At 38.5% G+C, this 23866-nt stretch overlaps 1 protein-coding gene across 2 annotated transcripts in view; it reads left to right on the plus strand.

Moving 5' to 3' along the window:
• Positions 1–265: 265 nt before the first annotated feature.
• The window catches only part of TMTC4 (transmembrane O-mannosyltransferase targeting cadherins 4), a 56166-nt gene continuing 32565 nt past the window's right edge, over positions 266–23866 (plus strand). For both annotated transcript variants that reach the window (XM_048933193.1, XM_048933194.1), the window contains exons 1-5: positions 266–375; positions 2004–2219; positions 8024–8139; positions 10173–10389; positions 14324–14411. In XM_048933193.1, the coding sequence (XP_048789150.1) occupies positions 2058–2219; positions 8024–8139; positions 10173–10389; positions 14324–14411 (583 nt within the window). In that variant the 5' untranslated portion in view covers positions 266–375; positions 2004–2057. The remainder of the gene's footprint in view (positions 376–2003; positions 2220–8023; positions 8140–10172; positions 10390–14323; positions 14412–23866) is intronic.

Consider the following 23866-nt stretch of genomic DNA (forward strand, 5'->3'; position numbering starts at 1 on the left):
AGAGCCCGACGGGCCGTCAGCCAGCGGACACAGCACTCAGGGTAGGTTCGCAGCGTCGTGCAGAGGGCGGTGGGCACACGTTGAGGGCCTCACACCGACCCCCGCTCGCAACCGCGAGCGCTCTGCCCGCTCCGCTCTGCTCCCTCAGCTCAGCTCAGCCCGGCCCGCCGCGCGTCACGCCGCGCCGCCAATGGGCGGGGAGGGGGAGGCGGGGAGAAAGAGGGGTGGGGCGGCAGTGCTGCCAATGGGTTGTGGGGATGTTTCCCGGAGGCGAAGCGGCGGCCCCTCCCCCGGCGGCCGCTCCGGCTGGGGCTCGCCGGCCGGAGAGTTTCGCACCCGGCTGGGAGATGCCGCGCGGGCTCCTTCTCCTCGCAGGTAACGCCTCGCGCGGTCCCCGATCACCTAGCAGGCAGCGGGATGGCGGCGGAGCTCGGAGCCGCTCCGGACGGGGTGACGGGTTGACACCCCCCGCACAAAAGCGGAGCCTCGAGCGGGGCAGGGCCGCCGCCAAACTTCCCCGCCTGGCTGCGTGGAGGGAGCTGTGCTGCTCGTTCCCTTCTCCTCCTTTCCTCCCCCCCGCCGCTCGGAGCGATCGCTGTGTCCGGCGGCGGCAGCGGCGGGGCGCGCTGGGGGAGCCTCTGCTGGCAGCGTGCGCGGAGCTGGTAAACAGAGCAGGGAAACTTTCTGCGCGAGGGGAACGCTGAGGAACCGGAGCGTTTTAACTGCGCCTGGCATGGTTTTGCTCGGCCGAGGAGCTGCGTTCGATCTCAGCTTGCGCAGCCCCTTGTTCTGTGAGCCCAGGAGCGCTGCTGCGGGATCCTCAGAGCCAAAGGGGCCGCTGGGCGGCAGGAAGCCGTGCCCGGCTTTGTGCTGTGGGTGGGAGCGCTGGGAGCGGGAGTCAGGGCAAAGGAAAGCTGAGACAGAGCTCCTGTGTGTGCCTCTTGTGTTTGGAGTTACAAACTTCACATACTGCCCGGCTTTTGCTATAGTTTTCCATCTGCAGGCTCGTCGCTGCCATTTGTAGCAGCACTGGCTGTGGTGTGGGAGCTCAGGAGGAGCGAAGGCAGAACAGCTGTCCGGGCAGAGCCGGGTTTGGGGGCAGCAGGAGGGACCCTGCTGAGCAAAGATGGCTCGTGGGTAACCTGCCAATGCGGGGAGATTGTATGGCCTTTCCATTTGCCTCAACAGCCAAATGCCTATGAGGATAGCTCTGGGCAGCCTGGTCTGGTGGTTGGCAACCCTGCACACAGCAGGGGGGTTGAAGCTAGATGATCATTGTGGTCCTTTTCAACCCACGCCATTCTGTGATTCTAAGATTCTAGCAGGTGGATGCTATGATAGCAGGTGGAATGAAGCCTGTACCGTGTCTGACGTGAGCAGAATGACCCAATGAACGCCACTTTGAGTCTTAATTGTGCGATACCTGTTGTCTTGCTGCTTGAATTGTAGAGATTTAGGCCTAGTCTATTAGCTGGCTGTGACGTTTGTATGAATTGCCAGTATGGGCTACATGCAAGGCTGGAGCCTTTCATTCAGTTAACCAGGGCAAAGTTCAGTTCATTCTGCAATTGCTTGTGTTTCTGCACTCCTTGCTCTCTATAAGGAAATTAAAACGTTTATCATCCTCATAGGGACTTTATAAATGCTTTGCACTCCCTGTGACACCCCAGTTTGTTGTACTTGAAAAGAATAGTAAGAAACAAAATTAAAAGTGTCTTGCTCAAGATTTTAGAATTTATCTGTGCCAGAGCTTTAACTTAGAATCTAAGAATCTCTTGGCTTTTGTCTCTGTGCATAGACCATGAGAAACTGTGGCTTTCTTCCAAGTTTGAAGTACAAAATTAAGTTTAGGTATGTTCCAGTGATTACCAAACACTCTGAAGCAAAGGTGTTAGATTGGGATAAGGAAATGTCACACAACACAACCTTCTATTTTAATTTTTCTTTTCTTTTTTTTAATTGAAATGCTACTGTAATTGAGCACTTGTATCTATTTCTTTCAGATTTGCAGCCAACATAATGCTGAAGCTCCCAACTTGGAACAAGGATTTCACAGAATGGCACAGACAGAACCTAACCTGGACCATGACATATCATGGTTCCTCCTTCCATCATGCTGGGCTAAGACTGTTGTGGCATTAATTTCCTTCCTCTGCTTTGCTAACAGCTATGATGGAGATTTTGTCTTTGATGATTCTGAAGCCATCATCAATAATAAGGTTTGTCTCTTTTTTTTGTTGCTGTTTTTTTTTTGTTTTCGTTTTTCTTCCCTTTTGACTTAAGTGTTAATAGAAAAGAAATAGTGGCCACAGTTTGTCTAAGGAGGCCCATAATATTCATCCTAGTAGAAAACTTCCTTCTGATATTTCTTTTTTTGAGCTTTATTTTTCTTGAGTTTGGTGTTTTGGTGGGTTTTTTTTGTTGTTCTTTTTTGTAGTAAGCTTTCTTTATCGTTGACAGGCAAGCTGTGCAGCAGTGCTCTGCAGAAAAACTGAACAAAATCTTATTCCTAAAGCTATTTGAAAAACATGACTTGGGTTCTAATGCATAATAATACAAAAGAGTGAGCAAATTAAAGAGGGTTGTTTTTTTTCCCCTCAGAACGTGTCACCTTTCTTTTTTTTTTGCAAGTGAATTACTCTGCTTGACAAGTCTTGATGTATGGTCAAGGAAAAGAGATTTCTCTGCCATGGCAGATGGAGTTCATCTACTTCTCATCTAAGGCAGCATTATCTAGGGTCGCAGCTAATTTGGATGTGCTGATTGGTAACACTTCTTCACGGGGTACCTGTATATCAAGAACTGCCTATAAATCTTATGCTCATTTCTAAGTGAGAGAGGGAGTCCGCAGTAGATTTTTCCAGTATCTCTTAATAGTAAATAAAGAAATTTTCATTATCTCCTTGGAGTGATGGGCAAATACAGTTTGGTTGCGAGATAACTAACCAGTTGTAATATGCAGGGTTCTCCAGCTGTGGTTTATGCCACAGAAATGTTAAAGGAGCAAGGAAAGCTTTTTTTCCTGTGTTTCTTCCCTACTTTTTAAGCACTGATCATACATGCTATGGGTAATTCTTGAAATACTTAAAAACTAAGATGTACAAAAGTTAGAGGCAACATACTGCAATGTGCATTTTAGAACTTGACAGTACTACTCTTTACTTAGACAGATTTATGTTAGACTTGTACACATCATTGTGCCTCAAGTTATAAATGTATTGGGAAGAAAAAAATCCATCAAATTGGAATTAAATCTCAAAGCTTATATTAAAAGACTATCAACAAATTAAGATCCTACAGTAGTTTGGTTTTTCTGTTGTTTTTGTGTTGTTGTGCTGTTTTGTTTTTTTTTTAAAGCGTTCTATTTTAAATTACACATCTCCTGGGAATGTTTCATTCTGCAAAGTTTTATTTGGGGCACAATAATATATTTTGATTTCCTGAAAGAATAAGCAAAAGACTGATGTTGAAACAAGGCAAGTTGTTTTCTTCTTGTAGAATTTCCACACTAGTAATCTTTCTCCATTTCTTTCACTTTTTATTTTCAAAATATTTTTATTTATCTGTACAACACAACAACCTTCATCAGGATTATAGCCTTTGGCAGTGCTGAGAAATTCAGCCAATTGCTTGAGTAGATTAACCCAAATCTAGGCTGTTCATTTAAAAACAAACAAACAAACAAACAACTGTGAGGCTTACTCTACTTTTCATATCAAAATCTTGTATTATCTCGTGGAAACTAAATGAGATTTTGTCAACAGTATCATTTTAACATAGGGTTAGGTAAGTACTAATGTATATACATCAACTCCATAAGAAAAGTTAGGAGACTGAGTTTTTAGTTGGGAGAAAGAGTATATTGAAAAGGCAGAGTTCATTTAATAAGCTACAGCATGTTTTCTCTATTTTCTGCTTTTTCAATAGGAGAGACAACAGATAAAGTAATTTTATAGATTTACTGAGTTATTCCATCTATGTCTTCTTGGGTGCTGAACACTGATTATTTTTTTTTAATGTACTAGCTTCCCTGCCCAATCCCCCTTTTCCCCAACCAATCTTTCCTTTAAGTAGCATTTTAACTAGTACACAACAATGGCTTTTGTCTTCATAAACTTCAGACACAGTGTGTCATTTCCATAAGCCTTTTTATAGAAAAACTGACCTTTTTTTTTTTTTTTTTCTAGAATTGAACCCTGTTTTGTGTGGGCTGCTGCTAATCAAGTGCTTAGAGATTCTTTGATTTGTACTTTCAGTTCTGATAGAGAACATCATGTGTAACTTTTTATCACTTGTGAATTTTAAAGCAAATGGGCACCTTTTTTTAGAGAAAGTTCACTGTGGGGTAATTGATGTAAACAACTTTCTTTCACAGAGCTTAGATGCATGAACAAGATAAGTGGCTAAGAATTTCTGGGTCATAAGGAGATGTAAACACTAAATCATTCCAGGTATTCAGCTTTACCTGCATTCTTCCTGCTGAAGGCAGAAGAAGACTGATTCTGGTGGAATGGAAAATATCGCTTTGCTCATCCCAAATAGATTTCCCATCATTAAGGCTATCTGTGACGTAGAAGATGTACTTTTTTTTTTTAAAAAAAAAAAAGTCTTCTTCCTAGCTCATTTCTTACACAAACATGTATAAGGAACAATGCTGTTGTTTGGGACAGCAGTCTGAGAACTACAATGCCTGTCAATAGTACGAAGGCTTCAATATTTGTTGGTGTACAACCTAGTCTTGACTTGCCCCTGTAAAAACAGGCTATATTATTGATTTAGTTTGATTTTTGATTTAGCTGATGATGAGCTTCAGTCCTCTGAGAGTCAGATTATGACCTTTAGTGTTTGTTCATGCCACTGGGGAATGGAACGTGCTGAAGGCCAAAATTGTGGTCTTGAGAGAAAAAAAATGAAATTCTTTGTATAGCTTGACAACAGAAATGTCTGTGAGAGAATGAAGAAGCTTCACTCTGGAATAATTCTTAAATTCAAATGAGATTCCCCAGGAGTCTTGGTTTCTTAATATTTTCATTGAAAATGCCTTAATTTACATCTGCAGTATAAGACTTTTCAAAGACTGCCTTGTTAGCAGTCTCTTTTCTGCAAATTTGTTAGTAACATATTTCAGAATGTTTCTGTTTGATAGTATGTTGTTGCAAGATTATTATGTTACTTCCCCATCCTAATTCATAGAATCCTTCAGATCAGAAAAGACCGTTAAGATCATCAAGTCCAACCATCAAGTCTTCACCACCATACTCGCTAAAATCTACTCAACATATCTACACGTTTCTTGAACACCTCCAGGGTCAGGGATTCCATCACCTCCCTGGGCAGCCTGTTCTGATGCTTGACCGCTCTTCTGGAGAATATTTTTTTTTCCTAATACCCAACCTGAGGCTATTACCTCCCAGCCTATCACTAATTACCCGGGAGAAAAGAACAATCCTTACCTCACCTCAATCTCCTTTCAGGTCATTGTAGAGAGCAATGAGGTTTCCTCTGAGCCGCCTCATGTTCAGACAGCTGACTAGCTAGCACCCCTTTTCCTTCACGCAGCCTTCCAGTCATTCTGCCTCAAGCCTGTAGTGTTGCATGGGATTCTTGTGACTGAAGTGCAGAACTTGGCACTTATTCTTTTCAAACCTCATACAATTGGCTCCAGTGCATCAAACCAGCCTATCCAGATCCCTCTGTAACTGTTAACTAATATTGGCCAGGTTTGATTTAGTGATAGTAAACTATTTTTCTGGATTTTTTGGTGTATAGAGAACCAGGAAAAACTCAGATATTGCAAGTTCAGTTCAGCAGCTAGTAAGCATGGCACAGGCGTTTGGTTGTATATTGGGATTAGCAGTGATATGTTATCTCTTGGCTTTCTAGCAGGCCAAAAATGCATCTAGGGATAAGATGAAAGGTACTGTAGAGCCCAGGATAATGTAGAAATAAGTAAGATAATAGCAGTGTTTTTAAGAAATTGGAGGTAATGCGCTAAGTTTATTACAATGGGCCAACTTTGTAAGTAGATGGAGATGTAAAATGAGTAAGACATAGGGCACTAGGCTTTGAAAGACCTTTCATGAGGTCGGCAGGCTGGTTTATCGATTTACTGTTGTTTGAATTGGTTGTTTGGTCTCCTTTTGATTTGTTGGTCTATTTAAAATTCTAAAAGAAGAGGGTGAAAGAAGGACAGAGTGGAGTAACTTCCTTTTAATTGCAGGTGTAACATCAACATTCAAATAAAAGGTATTCATTAGCTAGTACAATATTGTTTTTAGGCTCCATCTTAAGTGTATATAACCTGTATATTTGCTTATTAGAATTTTTCTCGGAAAAGCAGAGGAATAAGGGAGAGTAGAAGATGAGAGTTTTGGATTGAGCTCAACAGCTTACTCTCACAAAGAACTAAGGAGGGTACTACAAAGCCCACCTCTTCAGAAAGGTGGCTTCCTTATTTTTTTCTTCTCCAAAGTCTGTGTTTGTCACTCAGTAGTCTGTGTTATATGAATGTTTTCTTTATCAACATGGCTTTAAGAGAAAAGGAAAGAGCATACTTATCCTTTGCAATGTTTTGGGTATTTTTTTAGGCTCTGACCCCACCCAAAATTAACACAATTTGTTCCTTTTAGCATCTGCTATTTTTATAATTTATAATTGTTTAGACCAGCATGCAAAAGACCTTATTATTGGCTTCATGTATTAACATTTTTTTAAAGTGCTAATTAAATAGTATTCTGTGCAAAGTAAAGCTTCAGAAAGAACTCGTTCTTATCTGTCTTCGGTCTCCTTGCTTCCTTGTTTTCATCAATAGTTGTCCTACTTGCACTGTTTTAAAAATAGCTGTTTGTGACAGTGGCCTCTTCTGCACGATAACCTTAAAACAAGGTGAAATGAAAGACATTCTACAATATTAGGTAAAGGTGGGTTTTCTTGTATGCATTCTGTTTCGAATATTGGACCAGATTATCAACTGACGTACTCATTGTTCTACTAAATTTCATGTAGTTATGCCCACTTAAAGGGCAAGATGCTTTGATTCTTTTTGATGGGCTGGATGTGCTCAAAAAGTGGGCACAGAAGAATCTAACAATGTTTAAAAGAGTCGAGTACAAGGTGTTGCACTTGGGTCAAGGCAATCCCAGATACGAGTACAGGCTGGGAGAAGAACTCATTGAGAGGAGACTTGTGGAGATGGAATCCTGATGGACAAAGAACTGAACATGAGGCAGCAGTGTGCTTTTGCAGCCCAGAGGGCCAACAGTATCCTGGGCTACATCAGAAGAGAGGTGGCCAGGAGGGAGAGGAGGTGATTGTCCCCCTCTACTCTGTGAGACCCCATCTGGAGCTCTGTGTCCAGGCCTGGGGCCCCCAGTACTAGAAAGGTACAAAGCTATTGGAACAGGTTTAGAGGAGGGCCAGATAATAAAAAAGCTGGAGCACCTCTCCTGTGAAGAAAGGTTGAGGAAGCTGGGCTTGTTTAGCTTTGAGAAGGCTCTGGGAGACCTCATTTTGTCCTTCCAGTACTTAAAAGGAGCTTGTAAGCAGGAGAGAGGCAGACTTTTTACATCATCTGAATGTGATAGGACAAAGGGGAACGGCTTTAAGTTAAGGGGGAGGAGATTTAGGTTAGATGTTTGGAAAAAATTTTTACTCAGAGGGTTGTGAGGTGCTGGAACAGATTACTCCAGAGATGTTGTGAATACTCCATCTCTGGAAGCATTCAAGACCAGGTTGGATGGGATCTTGAGCAGCCTGATTTAGTGGTTGGCAACTCTGCTTATGACAGAAGAGTTGGAACTAGACAATCTGTAAGGTCCCCTGCAATCCACATCATTCTGTGACTGTATGACAGGCATTCAAAACTTGACCTTCGTTACAAACTTTTGTACTTTGTCAAATGTTGGTGGAGAGCCAGCAAAACATCTGGTATGTTCATGTTAACATGAGCTTGTATTACTTAGAACTCATTTGTGTTATAGCTTCTTTGAATCAGTGATGTTATGAATCTGGTGTTTTATTTCAGGACCTCAGGGCAGAAACCCCACTTGGTGACCTGTGGCATCATGACTTTTGGGGTAGCAAACTCAGCAGCAATACCAGTCATAAGTCGTATCGACCACTTACTGTCCTAACTTTCAGGTGAGACTTGCCATTTTGTTCTAGGTTTAAGATTATTTTAAATGCATATTGGCATGTTGATTTTAGGGAGGAGGCAAGATGAAAAAGGGGAAGACGAAATATCTGGAGGGAGTTGGATGTCCTTCCTTAGTCTGATTTTTCTGCTCTCTTTCTTAATCTCAAATTGAGTTTTAATTTTCAAATTGTTTCTTTTCCTAAGTACACGTTATTTTGACGTTGTTTTTCAATATACTTTTCAGAAGTTGCATCTCATATACTTTGGTATTAGGAGCGTTGTGGATCAGTGTGTTGTCAAGGAATGAAATGCATGTTCCCTCCACTTAGCCCTGCTGCCTCTTGTACTACTATTGTAGTTTCTGTTCCTTGCTTGGTTAGTAAAGCTGTCTGATGATTCTTTTTATAAATAGAATCAATCTACTGTGGCCTTTTGCCACTAGGACACTGAGTAATTTTTCTGTCTCTATCTCCCTGATATTTTTGTTTCAAGTGAATGTTTGCCTGAGAGTCTGAGTGAAAAAGATGTTTGCTTGTCTATTTAACTGGCTGGTTTTCTCAGACAGCTAATGGTTTACAAGGAGTCCTTCTGTAGATGCTTAGCTCATGTCTCGTTTGCCCAAATCCTTGTACAAAAAGAAAAAAAGCAAAAAAAAACCCCACATAGCAACTGTGCACAGTAATGCAGAGAATCTTTAAGAACTGAGCCATAAACTTCTTTACTTTCCCCAAACAACTCTGTGCTATGGAACCAGCTGCTGCAGAATGTAGAGTTGGCACTGACTGTAGAGTTGTTTCTGGTCTAAACAGGAACTAAGATTGGAGAATCATTTAGATTCCTCCTCAGACTGAAGCAAAAGCTTTGACTCTTGAGATCAGTGTTAGTGTTTTAGCATGATGTCTCGCTGTCTTAAGGTTTCTTTACATTGCCATTGAGGAAAATATGCAACTGAATGGTATGTGTCAGTGTCTTAATCTTAGTAAAGCTTTCACTGCATTCAACAGCACATGCTTCCCTTTCTTTTCAAGTGGTAGATTCCATCTTTAGTAATATCCCAGTTAGTTTAATGAGAGAACTGGGATTCTATCATTACTATATCATGTGGGGGATACTATATACATGTGGGGATGGTCCTTAAAATGCTGTTTTCACAAGTAAGAATTTGGCTTACTTAATACCCCAAGTTTAACTTTTCTGTGTATCACATCTATAATGAGTTAGGTATTTTTAATAGATTTCTTTTAAGCCAGACATAGGCAGGTCAAATGAAGTATTTGAAGTTGTAAGTTTCTATGTATCTCACCTTCTTATAAAAGCACACAGAAAATAACATGCTCCTCCCTTTACCCTCTGCATTTTGCCTCAAAGTTCCTATCTTGGGTTGGATCTTAGACTTAATGTTTTTTACTTCTTTTTCGTTCTGATACCCGTATGATATTTTCTCTAACCTGTCTCACAGATTAGTTACTAAGACTTGCTGCCTGACTACTTTCTGGATTGATGCTGGATTGTACCCAGCTGCTTTCTACATCAGTCCAAATGCTAAGATGTTTTTCTGCTAGGATGCCAGTAGAAATCGTAGTTTCTATGCATTTCAGTTTCCACGCTGTGAATGTATTTAAAATTATTTCATCAAGTTGCTTGTGGACACAGTGTCTCTTAAGCCCAAGACTTCCCACAATAGGCTGGGAGTTCTGCTGGTAGCCAAAAGCCAGTTCTAACTTATCATCAGTGTGATTAACACAATGACATTAACATATGTTTTTGAAGAGAGTAGATATTCTAAGTATGGTATCTCATATGAATACCTTTAAATCAAGATCAGGATGTTGTTTCTGGCCTGTTGTGGTGATATGAATTGGTAAGACTATGCATGCCAGGGTTTGCTTGCATTTTTCAGCCTGTTTTGTTTTGTTTTTAGCCTTAGCTTTTGTTTGTTTCTAATACAGTCTTGGTTTGGGGGTTGGTTAAGTTGTCTGTTAGTGTGTCTCTAACTATTCATGTAACTTCTAACCTTAATGCTTTTGTTTGTATATAGAATTAATTATCTTTTTGCTGGAGGCTTCTACCCAGTTGGTTTCCATGTCATCAATATCATACTGCATTGTACTATCTCAGTGTTGATGGTTGATGTGTTCTCAATATTATTGGGTGGATTGCAATTCACTAATAAAGGAAGAAGACTAAACCTGGCTCCAAAGACATCTCTTCTAGCTGCTTTGCTGTTTGCTGTACATCCAGTGCACACTGAATGTGTAAGTACTGAATACTTATTTCCAGCAATTTGTATCTTAGAAGTTTTTGACTGTCTTGATTAATTAGCTTTGACATAGCCTTTTACTGTACTCTTCGCTTATATATATTCTTAACGCTTCTCTTGACACTTGGCTTACAAGAACGATCAAATATTATGGTTAGTGCTTTCAAAACCTTGTAATTCCACAGGGCTGGACCTTATTAAGGAAGATAAATTAAATCATTTAAGTACAATAACTAAAGAAGGATAGCCCTAAACTACAGAGTTTTCCTAATTGCTGGATTAAGAATTCATTACTAGAAACATTAGCACATGAGTAGCCAAGAATGGAAGATAAACTGAATGCAAATGCTTAACTACTTTTCATTCCAATTTGCTTTGATAAAAGGCAAGATGATAGAATATTGGAATAGGGTTATTACATAAACTCTGTATGTGACTATTAGGATATTTTATCCAGTTTTCAATCCATGATGCAGTGGGGATACTGGGAAAAATGGAGAGGACTCAGAAGAGCCATGAAAGTGATTAAAGGATTGGAAATCATCCCATGTCATGATGGATCAAATTCCATAGATTTATATTTTTAGTATGAAAGAGAAGATTAAAGAATGGTTTTGTGTTTTTTTTTTTTAATCACAGCCAGTAATTATGTACATGGGAAGCAGAAATTTGATAGTAATGGGCCCTTTAATAGCACAGACAGAAGCATAATAGTGACTGGAAGTTGAAGCTATAAAGATGTGAAATAGGAACATGGCATGTGAGTAGTGTCCAATTAAAATACCTGACCAAACATCAAAGTCACTGTGTGCAAGCTCTAGTGAAGACGAAATGATTTTCTTAAGGTGTTCTGCCCTCATAGCTGAGAAAGTCTTATGGCCTTTTGCTGGTGTATTTGCTGGCTTTGGTTCCTGATTGTTTAATATCTTATGAGTAAGAATACATGAAATGAAGAAAAATTGCAATGCAAGAATATTTTTTATTTAGAGTTTGGAGGGACTGATGTATTTAAAAGGTACTAATTTTAACTTTGTCCTATAAAGGAACTCTGAATCCTCATTGTACAGTGTTCTGTGTGTGTGACACTGATCTCTTTTCATTTAAAATATGGCATGTTGTTGTGGCCCTTTTTCATTCTTGTTGTATGTGATTGATGGTATGTGATTGATGGGGAAGAGGTAACAGAAGAAAGTGCCTCTCAGTTAACTGGAGATCTTGTACGTACTGGAAACCTGGAGAAGGTTCTGGAGTAGCAAATTCTGATCCTTATTTGGCAGTGTGGCTAAAACATCCCGTAATTTGTTCTTTGGTGTTTGCCTACGTAACAGCTTTTTTATTAGAGCACCTAGTCAGAAGGGTCCCTGATATATTTTCCAAAACAGTTTTAGATGTCAAAGTGAAGTAAGAAAAGTCCTCAGTGCTTTTGCTGTTTTGATATAAAGTGAAATGTCATGGGAATCTTAATCATAATCTTGCTATTGACGTCTTTATTAATATCCATAATTTTATTCATTGTTCTATTTAAAAACATATTTGTGAGGAGGCAATGGTTATTCAAACAATCACAAGGTTATCAAATAAATCACAAATGATGCAGTCTGACAGCTATGTGAGATTTGAAGACTTATGTACACTTTGGGCAAACAATGGAAGAAGAGGAAAAAGTATGCTTAGATAACACATCTCTTCTAATATCCAGGAGCTGACAGAGGCTTCTGATCATCTTCCCAATATATGGTAAATCTTGTTGCACCATAACAGTCATGATACTGCTATGGTTCCAGCATGAATGCATGTCAGGAAGCATCTCCTCAAAGAGCATTTCTCATTGTTTTAGAGCTGTGAGCTTCAGGTAGCACGACATTCTGGTTTTGAAATGAGATGACATATTTTGACACAGAATAGTGAGGAATCTGTCAGTCTGCTGCTGTGGTTTTGGGTATGTGCAGCACAAAACAAACTTGTCATCTAAAACAGATCTTGAAAAGTTTAATGCTTTCAGTAGCCATGTAATAAAAACATCTGTCATTATATGTATTTTTCTGCAGGCAAGTAAACATTGCTATGGCATCTTTCTCTCTCTTAATAAGTGTTTATTCTGTGTAATGCTTGAGAGATGAAACACAGGCATAAGAATATGCCTGATACTAATTTAAAACTGAATTTTTCCATTTACCTTGTTTTCAGACATTATGTACCTGATCCTTCTCTGAGATGAGAAAATTGTGCATTTGGAGTCATTTAAGGCCATGTGTGTGTTGTTAACTCCTTAATCTTTATTATAATAAATTGGCATTTATTTTCAAAATTGCCTAAGCTCACCTTTACTTTTATTACATTAGCTTAGAGCAGCTTGTCAAACTGAATGATGCTTCGTTATTATCACCTTTCCAAATGCTTCCTCTACGGGGCAGGAGAAGAAGCAGGGAAGTTGGGTGTTTGGCTTTGAATTAATGAAGAAGTTTTTCTGCACTGTTCAGGAACCAGCAGTTTCTTCTTTTATGGTGCTCAACTGAGGCTGAGGGCGTAGCAGAAGAGAGCTGCTTCTGTGAATTCAGTTCTGTTCTCATGTCTCTACACCTTCGCATGTTCTGAAGTTCTTTAGAAACATGTTACATCGTGTTTGACTGATGTGCAAAAGAAATAAACTCTTTTCCAACAGGAGGGTTAGTAAATATCTTGAAGCTACATGAAAATGCAGTTTCTCTTTTTACTTATCCCTTTCTCACAAAATGAGACCGTGGATGAAGAAGAAGAATCAAATTTTCTGCTTTTGCTCCTGAACCATCACCTCATAAAACCAACACTGTTCATCTTCCCCAGGAAACATGGAACTTGGAGCTCCAGCATGTAGATACAAACTCAAAAAAAAAAAAAAAAAAAAAAAGAAAAAGGAGTCTTTCCAAGTTCCTTGCTCAGGGTGCTTTCTCCAGTGAGGTCTGAACTTCTGGGCTTATTCAGTCTCCTGCCACCCCACTGTGCTATGATTTCCCCCAGAAAATTCATGGCACATTATGACTTTTTTTTTTTTAAGTCAGAATGAAGATCCAAGAATGTGTCACAATCACTTGTCTAAGCAAGTGATTGTAAACGCAGGTTAATTCCTTGAACTAAAGCTTGTTGATGGTCCCAAGAATGGTCTTAATTTAAATAGTTTCATAGAATCATAGAATCATAGAATCACCAAGGTTGGAAAAGACCTTCAAGATCATCCAGTCCAACTGTTCACCTATTCCCAGTAGCTCCCACTAAACCATGTCCCTCAACACAACATCCAGCAACATCCAGTTGCTGAACACCCACAACATCCACAACATCCACAACATCCAGTTTGGTGCAGAGGTCCCAGGATGAGCTTCTGATTTTATTCTGCGTTACTACAGCTTCTGTTACAAGATGAAGCTGCAGGTAACTCTAGTGTAATCAAGTAATACAACACCAAAAGCTGCTGGAGGATGGCATTCCAGCAGGCTGAAAATTATTTCTTCATTGGGAGTATTCAGACTGCAATTTGAAGGCTGCCTTGTGTTCTGAAAGTAGGTAGTCTCGATTTGTACTTCAGCAGAGTTGCTGATTTTGTAGGGATTGAAGTCTTCTAAGAGTTCTACTGAAAAACACTGTAATCTAGAAATCTGATGGAATGGGGTAGTCTGCATTTTCTTAGATGAAGTCATGTTTTTTTCTTAAAAGTAGCAGTATTTCATAAATTTAAGCTAAATCATTTACCTATTTATTACTAAGCAACATCCAGTAAAACTTATGACACAGCTTGGAAAAATTAGGTATCACTAGCTGAGCAAACAAGATAAAAAGAAAAAGATATTAACAGCAATGGTTTTATACTTTCAATTTGTATACGTATGTATCTTTATGTCAAGTTTTCTAAGAATAAAATCTGGTAATATTATTTATTTTCTTGTCTTTTTAAGGTTGCAGGGATTGTTGGCAGAGCAGATCTACTGTGTGCCCTGTTCTTTTTGTTGTCATTCCTTGGCTACTGTAAAGCGTTTAGAGAAAGTAAGCATTGCATTTTATTTATCTTTAATTTTATGTTTTGTGTTATCTGTATTCATAAAGTGAAGTATAGCAGAACCAAGGGATGTTGTCCCTAATTCTTGTTAAACAGTAATAATTTATTTGCAGAAACAAATGTTTGGTAATGGGGCTGATATTTTAAATAGTTCACTGTACAGAAGCATATAAAATATTTTAAGAAGTATTTTAGAAAGAAATTAAACCTGTACATTTCTATTATCGGTGTTACAGTGTACTTATGCTGTTGTGTTGGAATGGTTTAAATGGAAATGAACTTTAGAAACCTCACTTGTTATTTTTAATAAAGATTTATTCATATGAGTAAGCCCTCTGATTTCCAGCAATATGCAAGTGCTGGTGTATGCATGTTGATTATAGTGTTATTCATAGGATTTTTGTAAGACAACTGTGTTATTTTAACATGAAAAAATCCTTCAACAGAGATTTTAGATCTGTTGTATTATTTGACCTGAATGCAAGTTGGCAGTTCAAACAGTGTTTTGAAGGAATTGTCTTGGGATTTTTAAACTAATACACAAAAATACATCAATTTGTTATTATGAAAAACTGTACCGAATAGGCATTTTGGTTTCCAGATGTGTTCTAGCAGCAATAATAGTGGAATCATTTGGTGAACACATGAAGAGCTGTGCTACAGCTCGCTTGCACTGCATCAATTCAACAGGCATGGTCTATAACATTTAACTGCGGTTCAAAATGGTCCAGATTAACAACACAGTAATGGGATTGCAGGGTTTAGAGCGGGGGGGGGGAGAGGGAAGGTAAGATGGTGCACTGTGAGCTCTAAGACGCTGTCAATAACCCTGTTAGTTGAGCTTACACTCCTTAGAACTACTTTGCTTATTTCTACTACACTTGATGTCATAAGTTTAACTTGGTCACTTCAGATTATGCTTGTGGTAATTCCTGTTCACTTCTGTCTGGTTTTTTTCCTCTGCATACATTTCAGTTTTTGACTGAAATCATGTCTTGATGAGAATGGGCCTTGGGATCGTGTTTGTTCATTAATTTTTTTCTCACCTATTTTAACTGGCTGTGTTTGTGCTTTGGATATTTCTTCTGTCAGCACCAGAGTAAATCAGACGAAATACTGGCTTTCTTGTTTATTGATAGAGGTATGCTGATATGGCTGGGGTAATAATTTTTGTTTGAAGACCTCAAGAGCCAAGTTCCAGAGTGCAGTCTTTCAAATAGTTTTGAGATGGAGGATATCTCAGGAATTATTTAGAATGTGATGTGTACTCTGACTGGGGATATTCTGAGTGGTTTTACAACTTTCAAAGGCTAGTCTGATGATTTTAAGAAGTCAGTGTATTTTCAAAAGTATTCTAGTATTAAAGTTCTTGTCACTGATGTAAACAAAACATAGTGTGAAGTCAAGATAGTAAGAATTACTTAGTTGTTTTGTTGGATGCTATCTAATAATAACATCAGAGCTGTCTCTTACTCAGATTTGTTAAGGAAAACTATGGTCTGCCAACACTACTGCGCCTTTTGTTTTCCAGATCACATTTACGTGGTTACTATCACCTTCATTGCCTGATTTTCTCTCAGATAATTCTTTGTGCCTGAAAATTTTTATCCAGGTTACATGTAGTTCCTTCTTTGTGACAATTTCAGGTCTTGCAGATCATATCTTGAATCTCATAAATGAGAGAATGAAAAATTTATATCATCCAGCACTGTGGAGAGCATAATAATGTCTTTGGCAGATCTTACATGGAGCTAAAGGGAGGAGTCCACCCTTCAGGTTACTTAATCTGAACCTTACAAATTTTTAGGTCTGAAAATGGCCCAAACACTTCAAAGTCAGGATTTATTTCTCATCCTAGATGTGCCTTGTTGTAAAAACAATAATAATAAAAATAATAATAATTTCTGAGCAGAAAGGTAGATGAGGTTGACTACTAGCAGTATCTCCACAAGCTTGATCTTTAGCCTCCTAAGTCAGCTGCATTTCATCTTGTGTCCATTACGAGGGGATTCTCAAATTTTACTGAGTTCAGGTTTCCCTACTTTGTGATCTTCAGCAGCTAACTTGGGCAGGCAACTTAAAAGCCTTTTCTCCCTGCTCTTTTTGTGTAGTCATTCAAAAGAGATGGACTTGTTTTGATGGTCAGTGAGAGGGGTGGTTTAGGTTAGGAACTTGCAATTGCCTTCTGGAGGTGCTTGAAACTCTTAGCTGTATAGAAGATTACAAAAGCTGGGCTTATAACTCAAAATATGTTTCCTTTGCCACTTTAGTTGGGGAAAAGTGCAGGCAGGTAGGTGCTGAAGTGGAGCAACCTAACTTTCTTTTGTCATAGACTGTAGAGAGATTTAGCTCCGAAGGAAACTCTGAAGGTCATCTCTGCTCTGACAGCTTAAGACAAGACTAGCTTTGTACGTCAGGTTGCTCAGGTCCTTAAACAGATGAGCTGTAAGAAAAACCCAAGGCAATTCCACAGCCTCACTAAGCAACCTTTCTAGTGTTTAACTGCCCTCGTATGAAGATTTTTTTCCCTTACGTTCAGTTATAATTTGGTTTACTAGGCCTTGCAATTGCATCCTGTCCTTTCCCTTCAGAGAAGTCTGTCTCTGAAGGCTGAAGCTGGATCCTCTTCAGTCTTCTCTAAAGGGAGAATGATAGGAGAACCAATTCCCTCAGCTTCTTTTCATATGTTATACTTCTGTGTCTCCTAACCACCTTAGTGATTCTTTACTGAATTTCCATCTTAATGATGCATCTCTTTCATTGGACACAACAGTGAACACAGTACTTTGGATGTAGCCTCACAAGAGCTGAACACAGAGGAAAACCATATTCACTCACCCATTGGATATGCTGTAGCTTATATAGCACACTGTGCATTTATCTTTTTTCATCACCACAAAAACACTGCTGACTTGTCTTCAGTTTGCTGTCAGTCAGGAACTCCAGGTCCTATTCTGCAAACCTGTTGTCTAGGCAGTCCCCAGACTGATCTGAAGCATGCTGCTGTCTTTGAATTCCATGAGCCTTCTGTTAGCCCATTCCACCAGCTTGTCCCAGTCCCACCTGCTGGCAGTCCATTTCTCCACTGTTCCTGTGTATCCACTAGCAGAACCCCACCACCAACAACCACCACCAGTTCTACTTTCTGACCACACAATCTCTTTTCTTCTTTTGAACAAGGAGGTTGTTCCAATGTATCAGGCTCCTCATGTGTTGTCTGCTGTAGATAGTAGTGTCTTTATAGCAATGGCTGTAAGGGAAGCAGCTGTTTATTAAAAACTAGTGGTGATAGGTTGATGGTTGAACTGGATGATCTTGTAGGTCTTTGTAATTCTATGCTTCTAACATATCACAAAGAAAATACCATTTCTTTTCTCAGGATTCAGAATGTTTTCCTTCTGTTGGCAAATCATAGTTATCCACAAGATTCAGAGTCTGCAATACTGCCAATGCTCATTGTTAGTTCTAGTCCAAGTAAACAATTGTTACTGCATCACTTTCTAGATCAGACCAAGATGCTCATTAATCTTTGTAGAGTAGCCTTTGTTATTATGAGGGGAGAGAAAACAACCAAAAAACCTTCTGTGCATTCTGTAACATCAGGCTTATGTTTCTAATTATATATAGCATCTTCACGAAGATCCCCCAGAAAAGTGATACCTAGCAATTTGTTCCAGCATTCCCATTTTATTTTGTCTTGCTAGATTTGTATGTATCATTGGCAGGCATGACCCTAAATCCTGGGTAAACTGCCTCTGCCCTTGTTTCTGAATTTGGTTGTCACATGTATAGCGTAGTTGATGAGCTGTTTAATAGGAGGAGGAGAAATATCAGAAAGGGATTTTTTTTTAATTGTTATTAAAAAATGCATGGTATCATGGGGTTTTTTTTGGTTTATTTAAAAGAAAGTGCAAATCTGAGCCTTTCAGCATTTATAGACTGCATTTGTATTGCATTTAGAATACAATTAACAAAAGATGTTTGATACTAGTTTGCATTTAATGATGAAGTTTGAGTGTCAGACTAAAACAAAGATTGAAAAGCCTGAGTTCGTGATACTGGTATGGTTTCATCCTCAGTAACATACAGTCCAAGCAGCATCCCAATGCTGTCAGACAGGTTATCTCAGACATTCACAAAGCACACGCCAGTTCTTGCAGCAAGGCAAAGTAAGTTTTGTGTCCAGGTGGGCTCCAGAAATCCTTTTTGCTAACATGGGCTTAGTTGTACTGTCATTGTTGAAGTCTTCTCTAACAAAAGTCATAGAAAAGAGACTGGTTAGTGTTTGTTTTCAATCGATCTTAAGTGAATGAACAGAGGGTGTTTAGGTTTTTTTGGCTTGAGAGTGAGGAATCATAAAAATGTCTGGGATGGATTTAGGAATACTGTGAGGAAGTGTAAATAATTCTGATGGCAATAAAGAGATTCGAGAAGTGGAAGTTATCAGTCTGGAAATCTTCCAAAGGAAAATGACTTTTGTAAAGCTCAAGATGTACTGTAGTTTGCTTACCTGATGTGGTTTATTTGTGGCTTGGTAGATTTTGGGGCAGAAAGTTTACTTCAGCCTGAATCTGTAGCATTACTTTTATTACTTTTTTCTTCAGCATTTCACTATGTAGGCTATAATTATATTCACTGAAATTCTGAAAATCTTTTACTTTTTTTTCTAATGCACAGTTTTTGTTGTTACCAGAATTGACAGGTTAACACGTTTGCAAGGAACTAATCTGTTGTTCTCATTCTATTCTACTGTTTAAAAATTGTATTTATAGGGACAAATCCACTGCATAGGCTTTGGAGACAGCAAGAGCTGACAGCTGTTTAGGTAGGTTAGGTTTTGCCTTCCTTTGTCTTCAGCCTTGACAGTGATCAGTGCATTTATTTGGCAACTCCATTAGTGCTCTGAGTAATGTAAAATGATGAGTTTGTGATATTTACTTCATGTGAGTGACACCAGGCATGGATATTAAATAGGGGAACAACTGCTTGTATGCTATAACTTCTAAAAATGACTTTGTACCGGTTGTGTGTTTCTGTTTTGTTCTATGTAGTCTCCCATTAATCAGCTACTAGTTCATTGCTGATATAATGAAATGTGCAAAGTAGACTGGTAGACTGTAGTTAATACTGAAGATTTATATTATGAATTTTTTTATTTTTATTTTTTTGTTAGTTTGGAAATGTTCAAGTCTGCTATGTGAAAGAGTGCTGTTAAGATAAAGGGAGAAATTGTTAGCTGTTTTGCAGTTAGTCAAGAAGCCATTTACTTCTGTTAAACATTTGGGCCCTGATTTTTCAACTGTGTGCCCAGCTGTTCATGTTTGAACACATTGAGAAGGAGAAGTTGTATATGGAAAATGACAAACCATAGCTGCTGCTGCTTTTTTTTTTTTAAGGGCTGAATTTTTCTTCTCCAAGATGGTTTAATTTATGGATAGATGAGGATAAACAATCCCTCTACTGTAACGTCTGCCTAGTGAGTTTTGAGGTACATAGAGATGTTTAGGAACAGCATTTTAGTGCTAGTGTTTTGTTATTATGTGAATGGCTGAGCTGCATTGCAGTAGTACATATGTTCAGAAAACTGGAAACACAAAGAGATCTCAGGCTTAAGTTATTTCTAACAGTAGATTCTTAGTTGATCTTCTAAGACTAAGTAATTCAAGTAATTCTTTCCCCTTGTACAGCAGTGTGCAAGCAGGGAAGTCTTAGGGTTAAATGAGTATTTGTAGATGTTTAGCTAGAAGCTACTGTCCCTCCAGGCAATGCACATCAACAGAGTATATATATATAAGCATGTGTAATTTTTCAGTGAAAAATAAAACTTCCTTTAAAAGCTTATCATAATTGATTTTGCTTCAATTTTCAAATGAGATGGCACTTTCACAGGAGCAGTTCCACCATTTCACTTGAGCATGGTGACTTACTAAACTGCTCAAAGTTGTCACTTGTCTAAGCCCTAAGCTGCTCAGTTGGTTTGAAGGAGGGAATGCTGAACGCCTGAATGTTTGGATGATAATTGTGCCTTGATTTTCTTTTGCTTTGCTGTTACTAGCTTGACTTAAAAGTAAGACTAAGCTTGATACTCTAAACATATTGTACTTTTCTTCATACGCTGATCTTTTGAGGAACCTTGTTTCATTGATTTGTGGATTTAGGACAATGCTGAGTGAGGTTTTTCAATAATTAGGATTAGCATCTAGGAAGGCAGAGTTGAAGGAGTATAGGTCATATATTTAGTATCAGTCAACTCCACATTGTAAAACTCTTTGTTTTGCAGAATTTCCCTAGAGATGCTTTTACTCAAGTCCAGCAGCATGAGTATAGGTGCCTTCATGGCTTAGGCAGGTATCTCTTCAGATTTCCTCAGCTTTCAGACTTAATGTACTCTTCAGGCAGGGTCATCTGGAAACTCTTTTTGTGTTGGTATAGAAACACTATCTTTTTCCAGCTTAAAAAAAAAAAAAAAAAAAAAAAAAAACAAACCAAAAAAACCCTGTTTACTTGGCATGCTTACAGTCCTGTCCATCTGTTACTGGCACAATGCCCACTCGCAATATGGTGTACCAGTTTCAACTAGGCACAGGTGCCAACCAAAGATTGGTTTCATTTTCTGACACAAGATTTTTCTGGTGGGAAGCAGCACCGTATTAGGGGAATGTGCTTTGTTATACTGATTACTTCTGTTGGCATATGTGTGTCATATAATAATAATTAGCACTTAATGCAGTGCTTTACATTTGCAAATCACTGTTAGAAATTGCTTGAAGGCATTTCTGAATGCTTCATATCTATTTTTCAATTCTAGTTTACTACTGAGATTTCTGCAGTGAGGATATGGGGATTATTTGTGCACACTTAACAAGGAACAAGCACAAGATAATGCATTTCATAATTGAAATTATCTCTTCAGAATTTCTTTCTCTTTCAGAATCTCTTTCAGAATTTCTATCAGAAATTGATTAATTTTCATACCATTACAGTTCTGTATATGACTGTATTGACTTGTTGAGACTGATGAAGAAACTAAAGGAACTGACATTATGGTTTTGGGAAGGAAATATTGATGCTTGTTCCTCTTCTTTTTGATATTGTATCTATGGAATTGTTTTTTGTTTACCATCTTTTACTGTCTTTGAGAGTTCATACTTAAGCTTGGCTACACCATACATGCTGAGACATTGCTGGCATCTGAGGCTTGGAATGTTCACAAGAAGACAAGTCTGTTTCTGTACAGCTTTGAATGTGTGCCTGAATGGCATTCAATTATCATTTTTTTCCCAAGATCGTTCCTCAGGTTTGTCAAATGAATTCTGAGTTCTCCTTAATACATTTCCCCGTCATTATAGCCTGGCAGCACTTTGAGACTTTAAAATTTGAATGATGGAATATTCTGATTAAAAATATCTAATGAGAAAAGCTACATGAAAGAAAGATCCAATCCAGATCGTATCTTTCCATTCTTCATGGTAACCTAGAATCTTAGAGTAGTTTTATAACTGTTACTTGGATCTGTTCTGTAATAATGTCATCCAGCCCCTGTATTTTCTGGCTTATTTCACACTCTTTCCAGTAGAATTGTCATGTCTTCCTGAAGACAAAGTTTGCTTTTATTCAGGTTTGCTTTTTACTTTCCAAGTCAGAAATTATACTTAATTTTTTCTAAATGGCTAATATATGTCTTCAGAAAACAATTACCATATTCTTTGATGTTTTGGAGACTCATCTAGAAAATATTGCATCTGGTGTTTTTTTTTTTTTTGACCTGTCAGCTTGGTTTTGATTCCTTATCTCTTTTTTTCCTCTCCATTTTCCTCTTTAGTGTTAGGATGCAGACACGATGAGGCGTTTTATTTTTATTTTTTTATTTTAATTCCAAGCTTCTGGAATCTCCTGTTTTGCATGATGTCCCAGAGGTACCAGTTTAGATTATTCTTATTTGGAGTAAATGTAGTCAATGGGTATAATTTAAAGCAGATTATTTTCTCTATAAATGCTGTGTCTTGTAGTTCATTGCTTTGCTTCTGTTCTTGCTCCCTTTCTGCCTATGTTGTGAAAGTCATCTGACTGCAACTCTTCTGACCTCTTTGTGAAAAATGGAGCAAAAAGGCACAGAACATTTCTATTTTCTTGGCATTGCCCCCATTTTCTCTCTCACCAAGTACCTGAATAACTGTTTCCTTGCTGCTTTTCTTACTAAAATATCTATGGGATTGTGGTTTTGTTCTTTACATACATTGTATTTTCTCATTTTGTGATGTGGCCTTTATGAATTTAATGCTTTGTTAGTGTGCTGTTGTTACACTTGTCCTTGATAATTTGACCTTTCTTTTCTCCCTGCTGCTTCTTACGCTTAATCATCAAAGCATTTGTGAATTGCTGAGTTTGATCTCTTGCTGTACATACTTTCTACCATACTCCACTTTAACATAATCTTTATTTGTGCATTGAACGCTGCTTCACTTCTCTGGGAAATGCTCAAATGTCCCAGCTTCTCTCTCCCAGAATTTAGTTCTTGAAAGAAGAAATCTCCCACCTGAAGTAAGCGTGCTTCAGCAACCTCTTTGAAATCCATTGGCCTTACTGTTCTCTCTTTTACACTTACTGGGAAGGCTGATTGTTGTTTTGTGCTCATAGTTTGCCTTCTGTCTTCACATTCTGCCAGCTACTTTCTTTCTACATTTGGAACAAGCACATTTCAAAGACTGGATGGACAGTTGCAAGCAATCTGAAGAGTTTAAAAGTCTTCAAGGGATGTATTTAGGATGGATACTTTTTATTCTTAGCAATGCTTATAGAGAGAATTTTGAAACCTTGTTCTCCATGAATTGCATGCATACATGAAACATGTTCTGTGCATTTGATGTCAGCTGGGATCTCCTCATTGCGTTTTTTGTTCTTGTCACTACAACTTTTCTTCAGCTGTTATATATTTTGTATTTCATGTTTTGTTTTGTTGTCACTGAGATGTATATGACTTCTTTCCTTTAGAAGGCTTTCTTTTCAATTTGACATCTGCACCTCTGACGTCTACTCTTACCTCAACTATAAGGATGTAATTTGAGATGGAGGTTGAAGAAACATATGCCTGCTATATTTTATTTCAAAGATAAATTGTAAACATCTTAATATTCACTCAGTTTAAGCTTTTAAGTCTTAGGTGAGAAAGGAATGCTAGAAGCAACTTCAAAACTTATGCTCCATAACTTTTACTATCTTCTGCAAAAGTACTCTGCCCCAAAATGAGACCAATATCAATAGGTCCTTTTCATACTTGTAGTGATTGTATCTTACTCACCATCATCTAAATTAGTATACTAGTTTCACTTTATCATCAGTGAAGAGCAATAGCTACTTCTCTGAACTTGAATTAGGTAGGTAACTAGATCCCTAAAGGGGTCTCTCTCTTTCAACCAATTAGAAACTACACTTAGTGTTCTGT

The sequence above is a fragment of the Lagopus muta genome, chromosome 1 (genome assembly GCF_023343835.1).
Source record: "Lagopus muta isolate bLagMut1 chromosome 1, bLagMut1 primary, whole genome shotgun sequence".
Classification (NCBI taxonomy): domain Eukaryota; kingdom Metazoa; phylum Chordata; class Aves; order Galliformes; family Phasianidae; genus Lagopus; species Lagopus muta.